Raw genomic sequence first — 22,083 nt, forward strand, 5'->3', positions numbered from 1 at the left:
ACATGTCCATTTAAAGAAAGTTTCTCAGATGCTTACAAGCATCGTTCAAAAGATTGGCAGGAAACAGAAATTGTCTTCAAACCTACCATCCGGCAAAGGATGCGTATTGCTAGCATCAATGATCATTGGATCACTCGTGTTGACATCAGCCCCATGAAAAGCTTTTGATTCCTCCTCTTTTATCAAACTAGCCTTTAGAGCTTCTTCCTTTCTGATTCTGTTCTGCTCTTCTTCATAAGCAATTAGTTCATCCCCAACCAAAGGGACCCTTTTGGATATGGTAACCTTAACAGCTTTTGGAGGCGGATCTGCCTGAAGCATGCGAGCTAAACTTCCAAACTACATAAACAGCTGAAGGTGTCAAAATATGGTGCCTATTAATGCAAAAAAAGAAAAAAGAAACAAAGAATCTAGAATGCTAATCATAACATTTAACGCCTGAAAATGATAGTTATGTCCAGATAGGATACCTGGGCTCGTTCGTAAAAAGCACAAGATTCTTGGCATCATTTTCCCATTCAACAAATATATCATGAGAGAAACCAGCTTCTAAACTGGCCATGGATGCTAAAACAACCTGTATTGGAAGAATGTGTCATAGTCATTCAAATGGGTAGGCAAACTAGAGATAAAATACTAATGTATATATGTCTATATGGCAAACCTTGGGACCATCAGGAGCATTGTCAAGTTCACTCTTGTTAACTAAAAGTCTGATTTGCCTGCAAATGTTCGCAAACATACATGGTAAATTGTTCAGAAACAATAATATTCCACTTAGTGAATCAAAATTTCAAATAGTCAAGAGTGAACATATATAGAAAAGACCACTTACTTCAAATTAAAAACATTCTCACGTGTCTTCTCAAAGGACTTTGCTTTAGCATCACTCATCCACTCAAGGAAACTTTTTACGTAATCGATCGTGCTTGATGCAACGTATGTTAGGAAGAAGATGGGATAGTTCAAATTTTCCTCTGTCCAACACTGCAATTGATGGGAAGAACCAAAATTAATAAATGCAATATACATGACAAGAGAAAATTGTTCTGTTGCTGTAATAAGGATAGAAAACAGCACTCATCTCCTCTACGGATTCCAATATCTGGACAAGTTCCATAACCCGCCCGGCAGTATCAATAGGTAATAGCACATTCCCATCAGATCGCAGAGTCTTCTTTATAGTATCTGAAATAATAACCAGAAACTAACAGTTAAAGAATAAAAGAACCTCATATAGATAGTTGTTTGTTCCATACATGTTCTGCAACAGGAAAAACAGAAATAATGAAGAGAAGGAAAAACTTCAATTCCTGGTTCGTAAGAGTAGTTAAGAGACCTGTAAATTCCTTGTCCTTTTGGCGTCTATAAGGCTGATTGTTCAAAGCATTGTAGGCATCTGTTATCAGAACAGCAGGGCGTACGAAGGCTGATTGATTAATTCCATTCAAATGCCTGATGAAAATCACAGCAGTAAGCAGTTCAAAATCATCAATCTCTATTCCAAAACATCATCTACACATACAACTAACCAAATTTCCGCTGGCAGTTGAAAAAAAAAAGAGCGAAAATTACTTCTCTTTTCGATGGTTGAAGTCCATGGCATATATAACATCCTCTCCATCCTTTGTTATCTTCCAGACGGTACCACCCAAGAGATGTCCAGACACATGGGAAGAAATCACAATGCCCTCTCCTTTGCCTACAAACTATATACATTAATACAATCATATCCACTCCACCAATACTTATATATTAATTATGAACAATGTATACTAATAATTAGGGTTTATGGGCATACCAGAAAGATGGTGATTTTGTGCATAGGTTAATCTGGTGACATTTTGGAATGCAGAATCAATGTCATCTAGTGTAAAAAGCTCAAAGTCCAATACTTCCTGCAAAATTAAACAAAAATTAAAACAAAATTAAAAATCCAAATACATCCAATCTTTGAAAGCAACTTGTAGCTCCGTTTATCAAGAGCATTCACCCTTACACCCGTCGCTTCCGAGTTCGAGTCCCCCCTTCCCCAATATCGATTGTATGAATAAAAAATACATACAAACTTTAAATTAGCATCAATTGTGATTTGTGAATTGAATGTGGAGCTACCTTGCGAGAGGGGAACTGATCATACATAGTGAGGAGACCTAATTTGTAAACCGGCTCGGTGGAGAAGACGGGAGCTGACAGGCCGAGCTGCTTCATGGCGTACGGAAGCGCGCCGAGGTGAAGTGTATCCGGATGCGACAGCAAGACTGCATCCACCGTCGAAGCTACCCTGCAAACATCGCATTTCCGCCATTGAAGCTCCGAACAGAAGCAGGAATGCAAGAAAGAGACTGAACTTGAGAGAGAGAGCGAGAGAGAGACCTCGAGAGGAGTTGAAGGAGGGAGGGGTCGAAGTGGTCGTTCCAGCCGCAGTCGATAAGGAAGTTGAAGCCGTCGATTGAGACCAAATACGACAGCGGATTCTCGTTATATACGCCGCACAGCGACATCACCTTAACTGAAGTTCCCATTCCTCCCCATCCCCAATTTGAAAAATCCAAACAAATAAATAACAAATTTTTACAAGAGAAGCTTACCTGGAGAAACCTGGAGAACGAGAGAACGAGAGAGATCGCTAGTTTTTGGAACGAGAGAACGAGCGAACAAGAAAGTGGTTTTCTCCTGGTTTGGGTTATGTGCGAGAGCTCTGAAAGGTGAGAGCGGAGGTGAAGGGAAAGGAGGGTAGTTTTGGGTTATTCAATATTTCATTAAACGTACACTGTTTATCCGTGTGTTTTGAAAATAAGCTGTTTTTGGAAGCTGCTATTTGCAGCTTCTTGTCGGCTTCAGGTTTTGGGCTTTTTTTCACCCCAAATTTTGAAACAAAGCTGCTTTTCAAAGTTTACCAAACACCAAAAATTCTCATAGCTTTTTTTCATAGTAGCTTTTTTTTTAATCACCTCAATCCCAAACTGCACCTAAGTCAGGTCACATTAAATCGGCTCATCTATCGTTGAGTGTGCCCGACAAGTGAGATAACAGTCCTAAGCTTCTGGTTAGCTAGGTTCTTGGATGATTGGTTGGCTTAAATCGCGTTGTTAATTTGTTGGAGGCCTTGGATTTTGGTTTTCCGGTTGGTAATTACTCTGTTGGTTTGCTTTGTTTTGTCTTGCTTTTTGTTCTTGTTTACTAGCTGAAATTGTGTTCCCTGTTGGCTGGCTTGTTGTACTCGTTCGTCTCGTATCGTTTGGTCATTGTTAAAAACGTAATAAGTATTTATTGAATAAGTAATGTTGTAAAATTATATCCTTATGGTTTTTTATTTAAAATGATCCCTAAGATTTGCATAACTCATTATTTTCGTCCTTGAGATTTGAAATCGATAGAATTAGTCTTTTAAGTTTGTCCACGATCAATCGTTTTAGTCATTTCGTGAAACATCTCCATTAAATAAGGATAAAATGACAAAAATACTCATAATTTTTGTCAAATCATTTTGGTCTATTGTTTATTAAATTGAGGGTAGTTTTGTTATTTTAATCTTTATTTAACACAAATATTCACGGAATAATCAAAATAATTGATGGTGAACAATTTCAAGGATAATTTGTATTGATTTCAAATCTTAGAGACCAAAGTAAAGAATTATGCAAATCCTAATGATTATTTTAGTTAAAAAACCTATCCTTATTACACGATAGAATTTTTGCTTTGACTGGCAGAGGCATTGTGTGTGTCTAACTTGCGATGCTTTATGTTATCCATTATTCTAAGCTATCAAGTTGCTTGGTGGTCTCAATCCCTAAACCAATGACATGTTGTCACTTGTCATGAAAGCCCATTATTCCAAAAGTCTTCTAAATGGGATATATTATGAGGTTTTAGTTTTTTTATTATAGTTGCCAACCTTAATAATTATTAATTTATTAATTTTAGGTCATTAGTGTGATGATTTATCTAGCATTGCTAATTATTAATTTTAGGTCAATGGAGAACTTTAATAAATATTATTGTAACTGCATTTTTGTATTAGTTCGCATTATGTGACACATAATGTTTTTATTGGTAACTAGTTATAACTTATTATAATTAATGTAGTAAGTGAACTCAAACTTCTAATATAATGTGATTTGAAGAATACCCATCTATTCATCATTACTCTTAACGAATACATGATCTGTAGTTCAAGTAATTGAATACATTAATTCTGCATCGAGTTTGTGTTCGATTTTCATTCTCCTAATATCAAATTGTTGATTAAAAAGATAACATCACTCTAATTAGATCAGAAGTAAAATTATATAACATGACATTTTCAAGAGTACATCTCTAAAATGATTTAAATGATTCATACTACAAGCTCCGAGTCCAAAAAACTTTGAATTCACGTGTTCCTAGAGTACGCCAATTTCTCTATTCGTTACTAATCATTCTCTCATTACTCTCCATATTCTATTCCACTATTTTACTACTTGGCGTAGACCCGACTTTCCTATTAGGGAAGATAAAGGGATAAGAGAACAGGAGTAATGTGCGTATGCAAGTAAAGGAGAAATAATATTTTATACGTAATTTACACAATCATTATTATAGTCACGTATATTACACAAATTATCGTACTGAAACAATGCAAGCATCATTTAACGCAACTAATTTGCAGCACACTTCCTGATTTTCATGCATCGTAATGCTAAAAGCAACCTCAAACACACATATTAGAACACAACAAACTATCACAAAAACATCTTCTGTGTCTCCTGGAAGGAACCATACGATGATCACTCTCCGCCATTTACAAAGTTCATGCACATTAGCTCGCTGTGCTTTGCGAATTGAGAAAGGGCATTGTGAGAGGAACCTCCCTTTTCCAAAGCTTTTGCACCACTTTCTTTTATCTTCTTGACTCTATCTCTCAACACAAAACCTTCTTTGTCCTCCATGATCTTTCTCACCATTTCCTCTATCTCCTCCCTCTCCACCACTTTCTTCCACGGTGGTATCTTAGACCGAACTGCCACACCAAGCTCCTTTATTAACAATGTGGCGTTCATCCTCTGCTCTGCGTAGAGTGGCCAAGCGATCATGGGTACTCCGTTGGTGATGCTCTCTAAGATTGAGTTCCAACCACAATGCGACAAAAACCCTCCAATTGCTGGATGGACCAAAATGTCCACTTGTGGGGCCCACAAAGGGATGATGAACCCAATGTCCTTGGTCCGGTCCAAGAACCCTTTGGGCAAGTACTTTATTGGGTTATTGTCATCACTACCGCTTCCACCGGTGAAAAAGGCACCATCTGCGGTTAAGGTAGGTGGGCGTATCACCCAAATGAACCTTTGTTGACTCAGCTCTAAACCCCAAGCGAGTTCGGTCATTTGCTCGAACGACAAAGTCCCTCCGCTTCCGAACGACACATAAATCACGGACTCATTTAGTTGCATGTCAAGCCAATCAAACACATTTCCCCTCAAACTGGTTGGCTTATTGGGCCTCATGAGTGGCCCAATTGGAAACACGGGCATATTTGTGTACCGGCCCAATAATTTCTCATCTCTAAGTGCTGCAAGAGTGTTGGGCTCTAGATCCTCCCAAATGTTCACTAGAACACCATCACCCTTCGAAGTCTGTCTACAAATCTCAACAAAGTCAAAGTATTGCTGATGGGTCCGGTTCTGAAAAGAGTCGACGACATCTACTTGTGGAAGTATGGACCTACAGCCCGGGATTTTGATTGGCTCTTTTTGTTGGGTGAACTCCCCTTTGACTTCCAAATCTAGGGTTGGACCATAAATCATGAAGGAGAGAAACCATGCACTACAAGGGATATAAACATATTTTGGAATCCCAAACTCATCGGCGATGGAAAATGATTCGGTGCCAAATAGGTCTACGATTAGCACGGTGGGACAAAACTCCATGGCACGTAAGGCTGACCGGAACGCATGTCGTACTTCTCTCATCGTGACCGCAAGGATTGTCACGACAGCGGCATCTGGGGCAACAAGGCCGGAAATGTCTGGCAGTGGTAGTTCGACGACTCGGCAGAGTTTTGGGTTTGCTGCTGTGTTAATGAGTTGAGACTCGGCATCAGAGGTGTGAGATGAGATGACAAAGATTGTGACAGTGAAGTTTTGATGCGTGACAAGTCGTTTTCCGAGCTCGAGGACTGGGATGAGGTGGCCCATGCCTGGGCTGCACAGTAGTGCTGCTTGTTGCTTTGAGCTGGTGATCATCTCCATGGACGTATAGTGATAGAGAGGCTGCCGTTTACAGAGAGAAGAAGAACCAAAGGGACAATATATTAGGAGTTTATAGGGAAGAGATAGTAATCACATATGTTTTAGAACACCATGCATACATGTGAGGATATGAACATTGAGACCTAGTACCACACATATATATATACTATAAACACATATGCCTGAGCTGCTCTAGGCATCAAATTCTATAATTTAAGACTTAAACGGGATTAACAGTAAATTAATATGAACCGAACATGGGATTTGGATTTTTAATTATTATCGGTATTTGTTGACAAATGCACAGAGATTGATGTGTCATGTGTGTAACTTTGTATACTACAGGAAGACAAGCCCTACGCAATTATAGAATATCAAAGATAGACGAACTTTTGCACTTCGAATATGAAACAACAAATTAATTTGGTAGCCACTTAACATTATTGATCAATAGTATTCTTCATCACTTGTAAGTTTAATAACTAAATAATGATGATGTGGCTATTGTGTAGCTAAATTCATATTATCTTCATGTAAATATATCATTGTATAAACAACAAAAAGAATTTATTTGACAAATCAAACACTTGAGATTCAAAATCTATTTTCATCCACGCAAATTTGCCTATCTAATTCAATTTGAATGGATTCAAACTTTCATGGAGATTAAAGGTTTTTCTATTTCCACCCCACATTTTGTTGATTATACTCTACATACTTAAACACGCCACATCTATTTTTAAATTAAAATTTATTTAACACACCCCCACATACGTCAATTAGTACTACGGTTTAGTGGTATTCATCTTTACTTCTAAGTGAGAGATCTTAGGTTCGATTATCACCAAAAACGAATTTGAACCATATTATTGTTAACATATTGTGAGACTTAACCTATCTCCTCCCCCTTAGTATAAATAATATATTTTTGTTCAAAAAAATTACACTGCAACATATTTTTAATACTACTCTCACACCCTACACACTATGCATACACCCAACTCTCATGTTACACCCGACATCAAAATAATAAAAAAATAAATCACGCGTGTGTTCGTGCCACAAGCTCCTCTTCTTCACCACGAATAGAATGCGCGGAAGAAGTAGAGGAAGTTGAATCACGTTCGAAAGAAAAAATTTCTTATTTCTCTATTCAATTTTCATATCTCAGTAGATTAAATGTTTTGTTTTCAATTTTAGGGTTTCTGTAAATTAGGGTTTTTAGGGTTTCTCGTATTCTCAGTTCAATTTATCGGGTTTTTGAATGTTTATTTAGCAATTCGGAGTTTGGGTTTCATGCATGATGTTTGTTCTGTGATCTTTTATTTTTATATTTTATATTTATATTGATCTTATTTAGAGATTTCACATGGCTGGGTTTTCGCCTTGTCGGAGGGTGGGGATCATTTTTGAGAGCTTGAAGAACCTTTTGAAAATTATATAGAAATGATTTGAGGTGTATTAGGATTAATTTTCCTTAAAAAAAAAAAATTTATGTGGCCTAAATAGTCATTTCATATTTATGTATAAAAGCTATTTACTTCTTAATTTTAAGTGAGGTGTATTTAATAATATGTAGTATCCCACATCGTCCGTGAGGGCGTGGTCTTTGGGCCTTATATGTACATGCCTGGTGGTACCCTTTGAGGAGGCCTTTTGGGGCTGCGGCCTGCAAAAACAAAACCGTGGGGTAGCCTGGTGTCTGCGACCTAGTCCAAGCCAGGAATGCCAAAGCGGACAATATCCTCAAGGCGGGAGACCGGGATGTGACAATTTGGTATCAGAGCCAGACTCACGGCCGTGGTGTGCCGACGAGGACGTCGGGCTCCCTAAGGGGGGTGGATTGCAGTATCCCACATCGCCCGTGAGGGCGTGGTCTTTGGGCCTTATATGTACATGCCTGGTGGTACCCTTTGAGGAGGCCTTTTGGGGCTGCGGCCTGCAAAAACAAAACCGTGCGGTAGCCTGGTGTCTGCGACCTAGTCCAGGCCAGGAATGCCAAAGCGGACAATATCCTCAAGGCGGGAGACCGGGATGTGACATAATAGGTACTATTTTAGCAAGTGACCCTTTACCACAGTGATGGAAAGGAATTGAGCCATTGCATGACGGCGTGAGTTCGAACTAACTAATTTAACATCTAATCTAACAAATTGTTTGACAAAAAAAAAAAAAAAAACTAAATCTAATTCAAACTTATGACATATTTACTTACGAACAATACTTAGCTACTAAAAAATGAGTAGAAACTCTTACTTAAAATTTCTCAAAATTGCTCGTTGTCAATTTATAGAACTTCGTGTTTATAATCAGAACCGTTCATATTATAAATCACCCTATAAAGATTGCATCTGCAAAAAACCAATTAAAACTAAGGTCGTTTAGCCATCAACTATTTAAAAAAAAATGAACGGTATTGGTAAAAGCATTATGGACCGTTTATGTATTTGCTACAATAGATTGGCTAAACGACCTTAGTTTTAATTTATTTTTTGCAGAGATGATCTTTACAGTGTGATTCATAATATGAACGGTTCTGATCATAAACACAAAGTTATGTGATTGAAACACTAAGAGTTTCGAGCAGGAGTTCTTGCTCATCTTTGAGTAGTCAAGTATTTTTCTTTACTTACAGGAAATAAGAATTGGAATCATTTTGATTCTTGAGTTTCCTGCATTTACTAAAATATGGGTAAGGTAATCATTTCACTCCTTAACTATCTGTGTAAATTACCGTTTACCCTCATCAACTATTAAGTTGTTGTTGATTTGACCCTTGAACTATTTTTTCACCCAATGTAACCCTTAAAGAGGCTAAACTACATAAAACTGGCCAATTTGCACCTTAGCGTTAAATTTAGAAATGTTAATACAATTTTTCGTTGAATATACGTGCCAATTAAGCATATGGTCACCTATTAATGGTAATTTTAATATATTTGATTAAAAAATTTGAAAATTAATATTTAGATGCTTAAATAGCTACGCCAACAGCAGTCATACTTTCTCTGTGGCTGCTGCATCTTTCTTCTTGTAGCGATGAGTGGTCCTATTTAAACTTTATTTACCGACCACCGGACCGAACTTAGGTCTACTTGTATTAATACAAGGAATGATTAGCAAAATTGTCTGAAATAGAGTCCAAATAGCATTATTGGATAACCACATATATATAACATAAGTGAGACTTATTCAATAAATATTTCTATGTATATAATCCTATTATATACGTATGCAACAAATTCAACCTGTTGAGTGTTGAATGTATGGGGAAAGATCATATAGGCCATTATGATTGATGTTTACACATTAAATATTACATAAAAGTGCCGTTCCAAGTAATCAACTAATTAAGGGGTGTATTTAATTAAAAATTTAAAGTTTTTTAAAAGAATTTATAAATTATGGAAATTCTAATCAAAATTTTAAATGAGTTTAAAAAAATTCACAAGTATTCAATACAAAAAGATTTGGAAAAAAAAAATTAAAATTTTAAAGAAGAAAAACAAACATGCATAAATTTTAACAGCTAGCAATTCAAAGGAGGAAAAACCAAAAGCAGATCATGAGCCCGCGGCCTGCACTTTAAAAAAAAAAAAAAAAAAGTTCATGTTTTAAAAATTTCTGCTTAGGCACTATTGCCTCAATTAATCTTAGGCATTTAGAAATGAATAAGTGGTGTCTAGACCTATCTAAATGCACGTCTAACCTGCCTAGGCGCTTGCTTAGATTCACCTAAACACTCGCTTAGTCATGACTCCCACTTAGAGAAAAAATAGATAACTTTCATTTGCATTTTATTTTTCAATAAGTTGTAAGAGACTTATTGAATATTTAAATGAGCACTCATTAATTATATGTTTGTATCTCATATTTTTAATATGTCATTTTATTTCATAATTTATGTATTCTAATACATTATGTATTTTTAAATATAACTAGACATTCGTTTATATGTTATATAACAAATTTAATTAAAATAAAAAATAAAAAAACAGTCTCAACTCCGTCCAAACTTCGCCCAAACTTCGCCCAAACAGCTCAGTGCTAAACTCTTATTCGTCGCCTGACTGGCACTTAGTGCCTTTTAAAACTTTTATAAACAAAAGAAATAGCTTTACATGCACCATGAGCCAGCCTGCACTTAAAAAACAGGAAAAGGATCATCTCCTAATCTTTTCCTCCTAATCCACTAAGTTCAGGGATTTGAGTTGTTGAAACTTAATCTCATGACTAAAATTATTATAACTTTTAAAATGGGTTGCTGTTTGTCGTCTTTGGATTAAATTTCAATTATCTAAATCTCCGAACTTGGTGGATTAAGAAAAAAAAATCCTCTCTAGATCCCTTTCCTTAAAAAGCACAAGAAATTGCTTTACATGCATGATAATGCGTGCAAATCTGTTGATTGGCGACAGTTGGCCCCAAACCAGACCAATCACCACTTGAAATTTGTTTCCAAATATTTTCACCAAGCAGTTCATCCCGCCGGGCACGTTCGACTTGGATCACAGCAGCCTCCAAATCCAGACAGAGATGATTGACAGTGACCCTCATAGGTTAGCATAACTAATTATATTTTAATCATTGGTCAGTAGCCCGCTGTTTGTTAGCACCGTGTATAAATATTTAACTCACGACAAATGTTAAGAAGATTTTTTCAAAAATAAAATTCTTTATAAATTTTTTGTTAATTTTTTATTTTTTTGAAGTATAAGATTGTTAGTTTAGTCATTGAATTATTATCTGAGTGAAAATTAAGTCTTTAAACTATTTATTTTTTTAGAATAATCAGTCATTGAATTATAAAAATTAGCCAATTACATCCTTAATACTAGATTTTTTGATAGGTAAATTAGATGTCAAATTCATTACTCGATTGGTCCAACTTGAGACCTGCCACCGTTGAGAACTTCCTTCACTATTTGTAATTTCATCTTCAAGAATGCAAGCAAACCTAAAATAAAACAAAAGAAGTAAGAAAGAAAGAATACTAAGCAAATAAATACAGAAGTTCAAACTTAATTTATCTGATCAAATTCTTATACAATTCTCCATTATGCGACTTTTCACGATGGTTTGAAAACGATTGATGTTAATAATAAGCTTACTATGAACAACATCGACTGTATATCTCTTCTTCTCAACTTTTAATTAGTAGAAAAAACAACCACCAGAGATAATCTACATGCTAGTATGGCTGAAAATTGCTTAAATTTAATTACTTAATTAATATCTAGCCGACCAACAAAAAAAAATATTAAAGTCATTATCAAATGCTATTTCAAAACTTTATCCAACAAATAAAAAATTGTGATGCAAATGGTAAAGTTTAAGCAAATTAATAACCAAAGGATGATAAGCGATCTACCACTTTCTAATACAATAAGCAATCCACCACTCTCATCATTTTGCACTATTAAAATTAGTTAAAATTTGTACTCAACGAAGAGCTGCTCGTCATTTCCTTTTTTAATTAAAATTGTTTATTCATTGTCACGTATTGGTTTTTTTTTTTAATTATTTATAATTGGAAAGTGTTAGGTTCGATTTACTTAGATGACGAGTTAAAAATCTAATTATTATAGTTAATTCATTGTGTGACTTTGCATGAATGTGTTGGGTTCGATTTATTTAGATGGCAAGTTAAAAATTTAATTATTATAGTTAACTCATTGTGTGACTTTGCATGAATTTTCATGCTCATTAAAATAGAATATTGTTGTATAATTTTTTTTTTTTTAAGTTTGTGTTATGTAAAAAAGAAAAATTAATAAAATAAAACATGGTTTAATGTACAAATGAAGTGAAGTATGTATGTTGTAGTGCACAATGTTAACATAGGCAAAAAAATTTTGAAGAGTTCTTACATGACGGCGTGGGTTCGAATCCCGTCAGTAACTAATCTATCAAAATTTTATTGTTTGACAAAAAAAAAAAAAAAAAAAATTGAAGAGTAAAATTTTTCTTAGTTTAGAGATACTTCTATAGACTCTAAAGCTTCGACAAAAACTGGAGATTGGAATTTGAGTCCTACACGAAGAAGTATACAATTGCGCACTTTACTTGAAGCAAGTTCGTATATAATAATCATATTCTTGAACACTATAAGACAGAGACGTACAAGCATTTTACGGTTTTACCGGCGGCTAGTTAATGAAATAAAAAAATATGGTGACGCAAGAGTTTTTTTTTTTTTTTTTTTTTTAATTTTGTAATTAGATCTTGAAATCGTCATTATTTGGATAGTAATTAAAAGTAGTAATTAGAAGGGGAATTGGATCCCATCCGGATTTACTTTGTGGGGATCTTAGGGGTTTTCACATCTTAATCATTTATCGTGTATTGTACGGTTAAAAATTATTTGATTTTTTTTTTAATTTAAAATTAAATACAAATAATATATGATAAAAACTATATATGATGAACAGTTAGGATGTGAAAATCCTTAGGATCTCCACAAAGTGAATCCGAAGAGAATCCTCTTCCACTAGAAGGGTCTTAGTTTAGATTATCTAGCTAATCGTCATTATTTGAATTGTATATATTAGATCTAGTCAATGGACAAATAAACCATCCCCAGTGAGCTTGCAGAAGACAAGATAACTACAGTTAATTGTTTGAATAATTAATAACCATATATCTTAATTAATCAGGAGTCATGTTGCACTAATTAATATGAAACTATTAGGTAGTTAACCAACATCACATGTTTGCAAATTTTTTTTCCAGAAAGAAAAAATAAAAAAGGAAGATGAAAGATGCTGCATGCATATAGATAGCAAGGTCATCTAGATTCTAGAACTTTAAGTACCATATGCATGAATTATCTAGAAGAACAATACTTTTGTTCCTTCAATGGAGAATACACATATGTGACCTTCTACAAAGAACGTATCTTTATTGTAAAACTTAATAATTACAATCATTCAGTTTCTTAATCTTCATTAGCATACGGGCACACACAAAGTGTGAGAAATTTTTTTATTTTTGTTTTTGTTTTTGAAATAGGAGAGAGGAAGAGAGTGATAGATTTTATTTTATTTTTTTAATTAGGGATATGTTAGGATTACATGTGTGAAACTTTGAATAAAAAAACAAAATTTGGTTATGTGAAATTACATTTCTGCCCCATATTTCTTATTCATATTTTGTTTTAATTAGAGGGTTAAACTAGTAATTTCAGAAGATTTTGGTTAACAGGTTATTTACTCATTTAAATGTATTCATGGATAATTCATCATGAATATGTTACTTAATGGATACTCACACTGCCAATTTGTTTCATACATCTTGATGATTAAACCATTTTGGTTCAAATAATTTTTTATAGAGATGATCAAATGAAATTTAAGAAGTTGACTGTATCGATTATGAAATTTAAATAGTGAATTACCTTATTCTACGGGGGAACACAGGTATTATTCTATGTGGGATCAGTAAGTTTTAGTATTCTATTGAACCTCTCAATCCAACAGTAAAAAATATAACCTGATTTTTCCTCAGGTTTAAAAGAAAACGTTAGTCATTTATCATGTGTGCATTCAGATTAAGATTTTACACCAAAGATGTTGTGTGCATTCAGATTGATTAAGATTTTACACCAAAGATGTTATGTATTCAGATTAAGATTTTACACCAGAGACGTAAACAATAATTTAAGATTTAAAATAGCTGGTACGGTTTAGTGATATTTCTCTTCATTTGTAAGTGAGAGTTCTTAAGTTCGATTTTTACCAAATGTGAATTAAAGCCACATTATGCTAGCCCATTGTGAGATTTTTATAATAATATTTTACACTTAAAATCCACCAAGATGATACCACCCAAAATATTAGGCTAAGTGATTAAATTAAAGACAATGTCAATACATGACAGTCTTATCTTGACACAACTACTTTGTATAGTAAAGACCCTAAAATTCCTTTTCATTTGATCTGTTACATACAATTGCCTTTAATGAAGTTTAATGGTTGGATAATGTTGGTTGATAAGATGAATATGGTTTTTCTCAAAATACACAATCAAACTAAGCATCCATCTTATAAGCATAAACTTAATCAACCTTTTCCAACTGAAAAAAATAAAATGCTAGAGACCACATTTTGATAAACCGCTAAAAAAACTTAAATTGAATAAGAAACATTTCATACATCTAAACCACAATGTACCATAAAAACAATTGAATTGAATAAGAAACATTAACTGTATATTCGTTTAGTGTCATTCATTTATGTACACATGGAGTCCTGCTCTCCTTTTTTTTTTCTTTAGAAATTAAACTTCATTAAAGATCATGGGAAATTACAATTTCTGATAGATGGACTAAGTCCAAACTAAACACAAAATCCTAATAAACAAAGAGATACTAGAGTAAAAGGGCTCAAGCTAAGAGAGAGCTACAACTCAACATACAATGGGAGGTCCACACAAACTTAGGACCATACATAGCAAAAACCAACAGCAACAACAACAAAAATTCTAAACTCAAGCAGCAGAACTCAAATTGACGCCGTCACCTTCGATCCGAAAGTGTTCAACAAGATGAATCCATCAAAAACCACACCCGCAGCCACACCTACACATAAAGTCACCAAACGCAACAAAAGGAGGGGGGCGGCAAATGAGGTGTGTAAAATACCCTTGTTTCGATGTGAATTGTTCCACACTTTGCTCAATATTTTTCGGCGTGCGGGTTCGGCAGTGGGCTATTGGTGTATGGTCTTGTGTTAAGATCAAGTCCAACACTCTAAGATCTAATTCATAATTATGGATTGGAAAAGAGGAGGGGAAGCAAAGGAGAGGAAGAAAAATGAGGTGTGATGGAGCTGGGAAATGGTGATGGCGGTGAATTAGTTCAAAACTGAGATTAGGATTTTGAAATTGGGTGGAGGAGAAGATGATGGAAAGAAAGGAAAAGCACGGCTAAAGGAAAGGGATGAAGGAAAACTCAAAACAACAAGTGAAAACTAACGAAAAACGCCGAAAAAGCGGCGACGAATGTCAAGAAAGGGATATGAAGCCCAAAATTTTTAGGCAAGCTTAGTGAAAATGGAAACTAAACTCAAGGAAAACTGAGATAAAAATCATAAGAGAACTGAAAAGAGAGAAAAAAAATGGGAAGAAAAAAAAAAAAAGGAAGAAGAGCAGGAGGGAAGGAGCAGAAAAAAGGGAGGTTGCCATCGACACCCAACCTGAAGGCTAGAGCCAGCTGCTAGAGTTTTTCTAGTGATTGTGTTTTCAACTCTCTAAGTCCTGTTTTCCTAAGGTCCTCATTTTAAGGACATGTGAGGATCAAATGGATATTAGCTACAAGATTTTATTAGTTTAGATTCAAAGGCTAAAAATATTTGACAACTTAATAAACCAAAACAAGAAAATGAGTTTTCTAATGATTCATGGACTTTAAGTGGATTTTTGGTTTATTAAGTTGTCAAATATTTTAAGCAATTGGATCTAACTAATATAATCTTGTGGCTAATATACATTTAGTCCCCACAGATCCTCAAAATGAGGACCTTAGGAGAGCATGAATATGTACACTAAAAGTGAGGAACGAAATTATAGTCTTGTGGCTAATAAGCATTTGTTCCTTAAATAATGTGTTTGATTCAAGGTTATTCATCGTCTTTTTCTAATATGATGATATTATTTATACTAAAAATGTGGAATTTTGGTCTAATAATTTAATATTGAACTCGTTATCTACAATATTAGTTTTTTATCCCCATGGTACAAAAATTGTGAGACCCACGACGTCCTCCTAGATAGATAATAGAGAAACTAATAGAAATTGAGATAGCTATACGAAATTGAAATGAAATAATAAGTAAAAGTATGAGGTTGAAATATTATAAAGGAAGTAATGCTAGGAAGACTAAATTTGCAGACAAAATTTACAAATCAAATTATATGTCATCAATAAGAAATACGCACGTTAATCAATACTTAGTAATAGTCCGATCATCAACAACCACATCATTTAATTTACAGAATTTAGTTTACAAATTTAATCTACCTAGCATTACCCTTTTAAAAGTGTTGTATAAGGTTACAATTAATCACAAACTTAAAGATGCAAAATGTAATTTACCCTAACTTTTGATATCTAAGTTCTAACAAAGGAAGAAAAGAATTGGGTCGTAATCAAATCGTGGTTAACTGTCCTTCACAGTTTGGGCTTTTGATGTCTAAAGTTGTTCACCTGGTGCTTCAATACCCAATTTCCAAGCCCTCAGACACCATTGGTCTGTTTTAATAGGGAAAGTATGAATAAAGGTCCCAATTCAATTTCCTCTTTTAGTGAAGCCCAGCAAAGCTCTACGTAAAACAAAGAAATTTTCAAGCTTTCCTAATACCTATTTAACAATCCACAAAACCGGTTTTAATATGTTCTTTTGCATTAGTGTGTATATCAAATTCAAACCAATAAAGCCAAAACAAATTGATAGCTACCCTTAATTAAGATTTTGTTTGAAATTTTGTTGTAACATTACCTTAATATTACCCATTAGTTATGCAACTATTAGCTGATTATGTCTTTCTAGCATGTTTATTGATATGATATTTACGTAATTAGGCTTGGCTACGGAGCCATATATTAAAAGGAAAATTAATGAAAAGAACTTCAAAACTTTACATGTTAACCAAAAATCATCTAATAACTTTAATTAATAATAAGGACAAAAAGAAAAAACATAAAATATAAACATGTGTGCCCAGCACGCGTTAAATTTCATAAATAGTGTAGTACTGTTAAATTTCATAAACAGTGTAGTACTATTAAATTTCATAAATAGTGTAGTAAGTTTCATAAACAGGGAAGTACCATTAACTTTCATAAACAATGTAGTAAGTTTCATAAACAGTGTAGTTCATAAACAGTTTAGTACAATTAAGTTTCATAAACAGTGTAGTACCGTTAAGTTTCATAAACAGTATGTGTGAAGACACGCGGGTCCTGCGTTAGTTTTTTTTTTTTTAATGTTAAAATTATGTATTTTTCATTAAAATTTAAGTTCTTTTGTCATTTTTATTAAAGTTTAAGGGCTTTTCATTAAAATTTAAATCTTTTTCATTAAATAAAGTTACAGCATAGTTTTTTGTTAGTATAAATTTAACCCAAATCCTTTTTATGAAAGTTTGCTATATTAAATCCTATCATATAGGACTTAAACCTGCCTCACATGCATTTAACATAACTGTTAAAAAAAAAAGGAGTTTTAACGAAAAGCCCTCGGTATTGTTCACTTTAACGAAAAATTACCTTTCTACGCTAAAAAGTCAATCCTGGTACTATTAACTTTACCTTTTATTTTGTCCTTATCGTTAAAACTCAAAGTTTTCAAACCCTTTTCATTAGTTTCTCATAAAAAAAATTGACTGAACCAAGTTATGCAGACTGTTAAAAAAAATTGACTGAATCAAGTTATGTAGTATGAATATTCATCTGTGTATGATAACAAAATACATACTTCTTTTTACAAGGATATATGTATGTATGTATGTATATGTGTGTGTGTGTGTGTATCAGGCCCTTTATGCAATGGGATCTCCGTTGTTTTTTTTAAATGGGGATTAAGTGTGTGGTCTACTCAACATCAAACTTGAATGATCCGAACCGTCTATTTTGTAAGTCTCGTTTCATAGATCATCTTTATAAGAATTCAATTCAATCTAAAACCATTTGCCAATTTAATTATTAAGATAAATTTCATTGTTTCTTATATAACAAAATATTCCTTAATTTATTTGAACTCAATTAAATGTCTTAACATTTCCGATTTGGCTAATACTTTGCAAGGATGATCTATGAGATGCAACTTGAAAAATAGACGATACAGATCATTAAAGTTTGATGTGATGTGGACTTCACAACTAATCCCCATTTAAATAAAATAAAAAAACAGAGATCCCTTCCCCTTAAAGGTTTCCTGTATACATATATTTATGTGACCAGACTAATTGGTGTGATTTAGAACAAAAGGAGAACAAAATTTATTGTGACCAGACCAATTGGTGTGATTGAGAACAAAAGGAGAACAAAATTTATTCTGCTTGAGAACAAAAGGAGAACAAAATTTATTCTGCACATGTAATTTGCCCAATAGTAAGAGAATACACACCATTCTGCCATATATCTTATTGATGCTTATACTTCATCATACAATATTCAAAATGATTTTTAACTAAAATGGTTGCTGAGATTGACCTAACTCCTCAGTTTAATCACTAATAAAGTTTGCCGATTTTTATTTATAAGGACTAAATTAAGAAGCTAAGACAATTCTCAAGAATATTTAGGTTAAAATGCCTATTGAAAACAGTAAGCATACTTGAGAGCCTTCATATTCTCCAACTCTCCTAGCATTTTCTTTGATTGCCACTTGATATTTGAGAAATTGCATTATATGATGAACCACCTACGCTCCATGCTTTGGCAGCACTTAATTTAAGCTCCTTAACCCTACCTCTTATTGCCTCACCATCTTTGTCCACCATGATTTTTCTCACCATTTCCTTTATCTCTTCTCTGTCAACCACTTTCTTCGATGGTAGCACTTTCGATCTGACGGCAACATCAAGTTCCTCAGTCAACATTGTAGCGTTCATCCTCTGCTCTGCATGGAGTGGCCAAACGATCATCGGTACTCCATTGGTGATGCTCTCGAGGCTTGAATTCCATCCACAATGTGACCAAAATCCTCCTATTGATGGATGACTTAAAATGTCCACTTGAGGCACCCAAAGATGCACAACCAACCCAACGTCATGGGTCCGGGTTAAGAATCCCTTGGGCAAATATGTCAATGGGTCATCCTCTCGGTTTCCTTAAATAAATATATTAAATGTAAGTGAAAGTATCGATTGTAACAGAATATCAATGATTTATCAAATACTATAAATTAATAAAGTTACACAGATAAAAGTTTCTACGAAGATAACAAATAAAATTTGATGATATATATTAGGTAAGTTTGAAAATTACCTGAAGTGAAGAAAGCAGCATCTGTGGATTTAGCCGGTGATCGTACAACCCAAATGAATCTTTGTTTACTCAACTCCAAACCCCAAGCCATTTCTGTCATCTGCTCAAAGGACACAGTCCCTCCACTCCCTAATGACACAAATATCACAGATTCACAAGGTTGCTTGTCTAGCCAATTAAACAAGCCCTCCTCCCTTAGACCGGTTGAGGTTGAACCGGCTGATTGGACCGGCCTCGTCAATGGTCCAATGGGATAAACTGGCACCTTAGCCACTCTACCCAAGAGTCCCTCATCCCGTAACGCATCTATTGTTTTGCGCTCCAAGTCCTCCCATGTGTTCATCAAAATCCCATCACTCTTCAGCAAATTAGTACAACTCCTTACGTAATCCAAATACTGTTGGTCAGTCCGGTCCAGCATCGGGTCAACCAGGTCTTCGGGCTGAACGGGCTTGCAACCCGGAATTCTCAGCGGTTCAATCTGGTCCACGTACTTTCCTTCCACTTCCTTATCAAAAACTGGCACGTAGACGGTCAAAGCTACGAACCATGCAGTGCTAGCAATGTAAACATACTTGGGAATCCCCAGCTCGTCGCCGATGGACAGAGTCTCGGTGCTGAAGAGGTCCACGATAAGCACTGTAGGACGAAGAGAAGACTCCATTCCAAGTATGGCTGACCGAAACGCGGGTCGTACTTCACGCATCATGACTGCAAGGACTGTAGCGACAGTAGCGTCGGGGCCAACACAGCCGGAAATGTCGGGCGGCGGGAGTTCAATAATGTCAAAAAATTTGGGGGTGGCGGCTGCCTTGAGGAGCTCAGACTCAGTCTTGGAAGCAGGAGATGGGATGGCGAAGATCGTCACGGTGAAATTCCGGTGGGTGACAAGTCGTTTTGCAAGTTCGAGGACGGGGATGAGGTGGCCGAGGCCTGGGCTGCAAAGTATGGCAGCATGTGGCTGTGAGCTCATAGTAAACGGAGGGCAAAGGCTTTAGCCTTTAGTGCACCGGCTGAGCTTTAAAAAAGGAAAACAAGCGAATCAAAATAATCTTTGCTCAAAAATCCTTGGACAAGATTACTTTTAGATTAATACCTTAACTAAGATTAAAAATTAAATTAAATTCCTTAACCTCATGTCCATATCAGCATGTTTTTATTTTTTTAATGCATGTGAGAATTAACTCATTTTCTCAATGAAAATCTCATAAAAAATAATTGAAACATAAAATCAAAAGTTTAAAATTTTTTTAATAACCTATTTGTTCCGCCTTGATTATCCAGGTTGCGATTACCAATAATCTAAAAGAAAATAAAAATTTGACCTCTCGCATAGAGTTGAGTGCAGTATAGCGACAGCAAGGACAACAGACTTGAATTTCATTTAAACGTGCAAAGTTGAAAGGGACAAATCCTTAGACTTTCATGAAGCTTTTCTACGACCGAAGGGGCGAAACGCCACTATTCAAAGATGACAGATATTAACCGGCAAGGAAAGCCAAGTCTCCTGGCAAATTTTATCTTTATTTGATGAGTTGACAAATACTTTTCTGTAGCGGAGTTTTCTGGGTGTCGTTGATTGCGAATTATTTCAAGAGGCGTATTCATCTGAAATGCTACAGAAGGACCGGCATCAGTGAAAGGTACAATCATATTTATCTCCTTCATTCCTCTGAAAATATCTTCCTACGATATGATACCGAGAAATAAAACAATGACAATCAGATCAATGATTGTCTTCTAGTTAATTTAATTTCATATTTTCTTTTAATTTCTTACGTATGAGTAAATATGAGAAATATTGGAATGAAATTGAATCCATAATCTTCTTCTTTTAATCAATTCTCTTTCATGCCCAAGTCGCCCGTCACCACCCCCTCCCAGACATGAGATCCCACACCAAACTTTAATTTTGATCGAACTTATTAATAAAGAAACTTAAAGTTTCATCGTAAAATCAATTGATAATATGTAAAGTAGTTCAATCTCTTATAAGTTCTTACAATGTTCTCATTTCACCAATGTGAGACTTTTTTTATCTTCACATTCCACATGCTCTCTCATTTATGGTGAATTTTTGAGCCAAATACGTGGATAATACGAATTGGATGACGTAAAGTACGTGTAGCCGTTGGGCCAACCTACTCTGATACCATGAAAAAAGTTGAAGTCTTACCATAAAACTAAAGGAAAACTAATGAAAAGAGCTTAAAAATTTTGAAAGTTAATAAAAAAAATATCATGTAATAACTTTATTTAATGATTAGAACAAAGCCCAACACTAAACCAGTCCAATCAAAATGATCCAAACATTGAGTTTCCCATTTTACCCCTGATGCCAAGCTCTGCCGGTTCCATAACTCTTTCCCTTTCTCAGTCTCTCTTTCTATTCTCTGCTATTATTTTTAGAAAGCTTTAACGAAAAACTTCTAGTACTATTCATTTTAACGAAAAATCATATTTTTATATTAAAAAAATCAATCATGATATTATTCATTTTACTCTTATTTTGTCATTATCATTAAACTCAAAATTTTCAAATTATTTTCATTAGTTTTCGTTTATTTTTATTTCCAATTCAATTCCACTTCCTCCATTGTTGCAATTGAATTGATTGAATCTCTCTCTCTCTCTCTCTCTCTCCCCCCCCCCCCCCTCCACCCAACCTATTTTTCATTTTCAATTCGAATTCCACCATTTTTCGAATCAACTGAATCGATCGAATCCGATAGCAAGGGCGAGCGTCTCAGCATCGAGCCTCTGGAGCTCGGTGTCTCCTGTGTCAATATAACACGCTCTCTTTCTCGTTCGATCGGTTTCTTGTTTAAAAGATTTGCTTATTGCGATGTCGTTTCTGATTTC

The 22,083-nt window shown here is 34.7% G+C and overlaps 3 protein-coding genes across 3 annotated transcripts; all 3 read right to left on the reverse strand.

The window, feature by feature from the left end:
* LOC137746607 (cleavage and polyadenylation specificity factor subunit 2-like) lies at window positions 1-2,525 on the reverse strand. The gene is made up of 10 exons (XM_068486617.1): window positions 2,377-2,525; window positions 2,116-2,284; window positions 1,802-1,898; window positions 1,576-1,702; window positions 1,340-1,455; window positions 1,094-1,188; window positions 836-987; window positions 665-722; window positions 472-577; window positions 1-341 (listed from the first exon to the last, which is right to left on the reverse strand). Exons 1-10 carry the CDS (start codon window positions 2,523-2,525, stop codon window positions 46-48), a joined length of 1,365 nt encoding a protein of 454 aa, XP_068342718.1. The 3' UTR covers window positions 1-45.
* Window positions 2,526-4,772: 2,247 nt separating this feature from the next.
* LOC137746718 (anthocyanidin 3-O-glucosyltransferase 5-like) lies at window positions 4,773-6,233 on the reverse strand. The gene has a single exon (XM_068486720.1). It carries the CDS (start codon window positions 6,231-6,233, stop codon window positions 4,773-4,775), a length of 1,461 nt encoding a protein of 486 aa, XP_068342821.1.
* Window positions 6,234-18,298: 12,065 nt separating this feature from the next.
* LOC137748899 (anthocyanidin 3-O-glucosyltransferase 5-like) lies at window positions 18,299-20,406 on the reverse strand. Its single transcript, XM_068489091.1, has 2 exons — window positions 19,222-20,406; window positions 18,299-19,063 (listed from the first exon to the last, which is right to left on the reverse strand). The coding sequence occupies exons 1-2, from the start codon at window positions 20,192-20,194 to the stop codon at window positions 18,597-18,599; spliced, it is 1,440 nt and encodes a 479-aa protein (XP_068345192.1). The 5' UTR covers window positions 20,195-20,406; the 3' UTR covers window positions 18,299-18,596.
* Window positions 20,407-22,083: the final 1,677 nt, after the last annotated feature.

The sequence above is a fragment of the Pyrus communis genome, chromosome 10, assembly GCF_963583255.1.
Source record: "Pyrus communis chromosome 10, drPyrComm1.1, whole genome shotgun sequence".
In the NCBI taxonomy this organism is placed as follows: domain Eukaryota; kingdom Viridiplantae; phylum Streptophyta; class Magnoliopsida; order Rosales; family Rosaceae; genus Pyrus; species Pyrus communis.

What these genes read in the sequence shown, in the direction of transcription:
- LOC137746607 (XM_068486617.1), bottom strand. Translation starts at nt 2,525, where the DNA reads ATGGGAACTTCAGTTAAGGTGATGTCGCTGTGCGGCGTATATAACGAG. An exon ending in TTCAACCATCGAAAAGAGAA is followed by an intron (nt 1,456 to 1,575) that starts GTAATTTTCGCT and finishes GATTTTCATCAG; the next exon opens with GCATTTGAATGGAATTAATC. An exon ending in ATGCTCCTGATGGTCCCAAG is followed by an intron (nt 578 to 664) that starts GTTTGCCATATA and finishes CTTCCAATACAG; the next exon opens with GTTGTTTTAGCATCCATGGC.
- LOC137746718 (XM_068486720.1), bottom strand. Translation starts at nt 6,233, where the DNA reads ATGGAGATGATCACCAGCTCAAAGCAACAAGCAGCACTACTGTGCAGC.
- LOC137748899 (XM_068489091.1), bottom strand. Translation starts at nt 20,194, where the DNA reads ATGAGCTCACAGCCACATGCTGCCATACTTTGCAGCCCAGGCCTCGGC. An exon ending in TGCTGCTTTCTTCACTTCAG is followed by an intron (nt 19,064 to 19,221) that starts GTAATTTTCAAA and finishes TATTTATTTAAG; the next exon opens with GAAACCGAGAGGATGACCCA.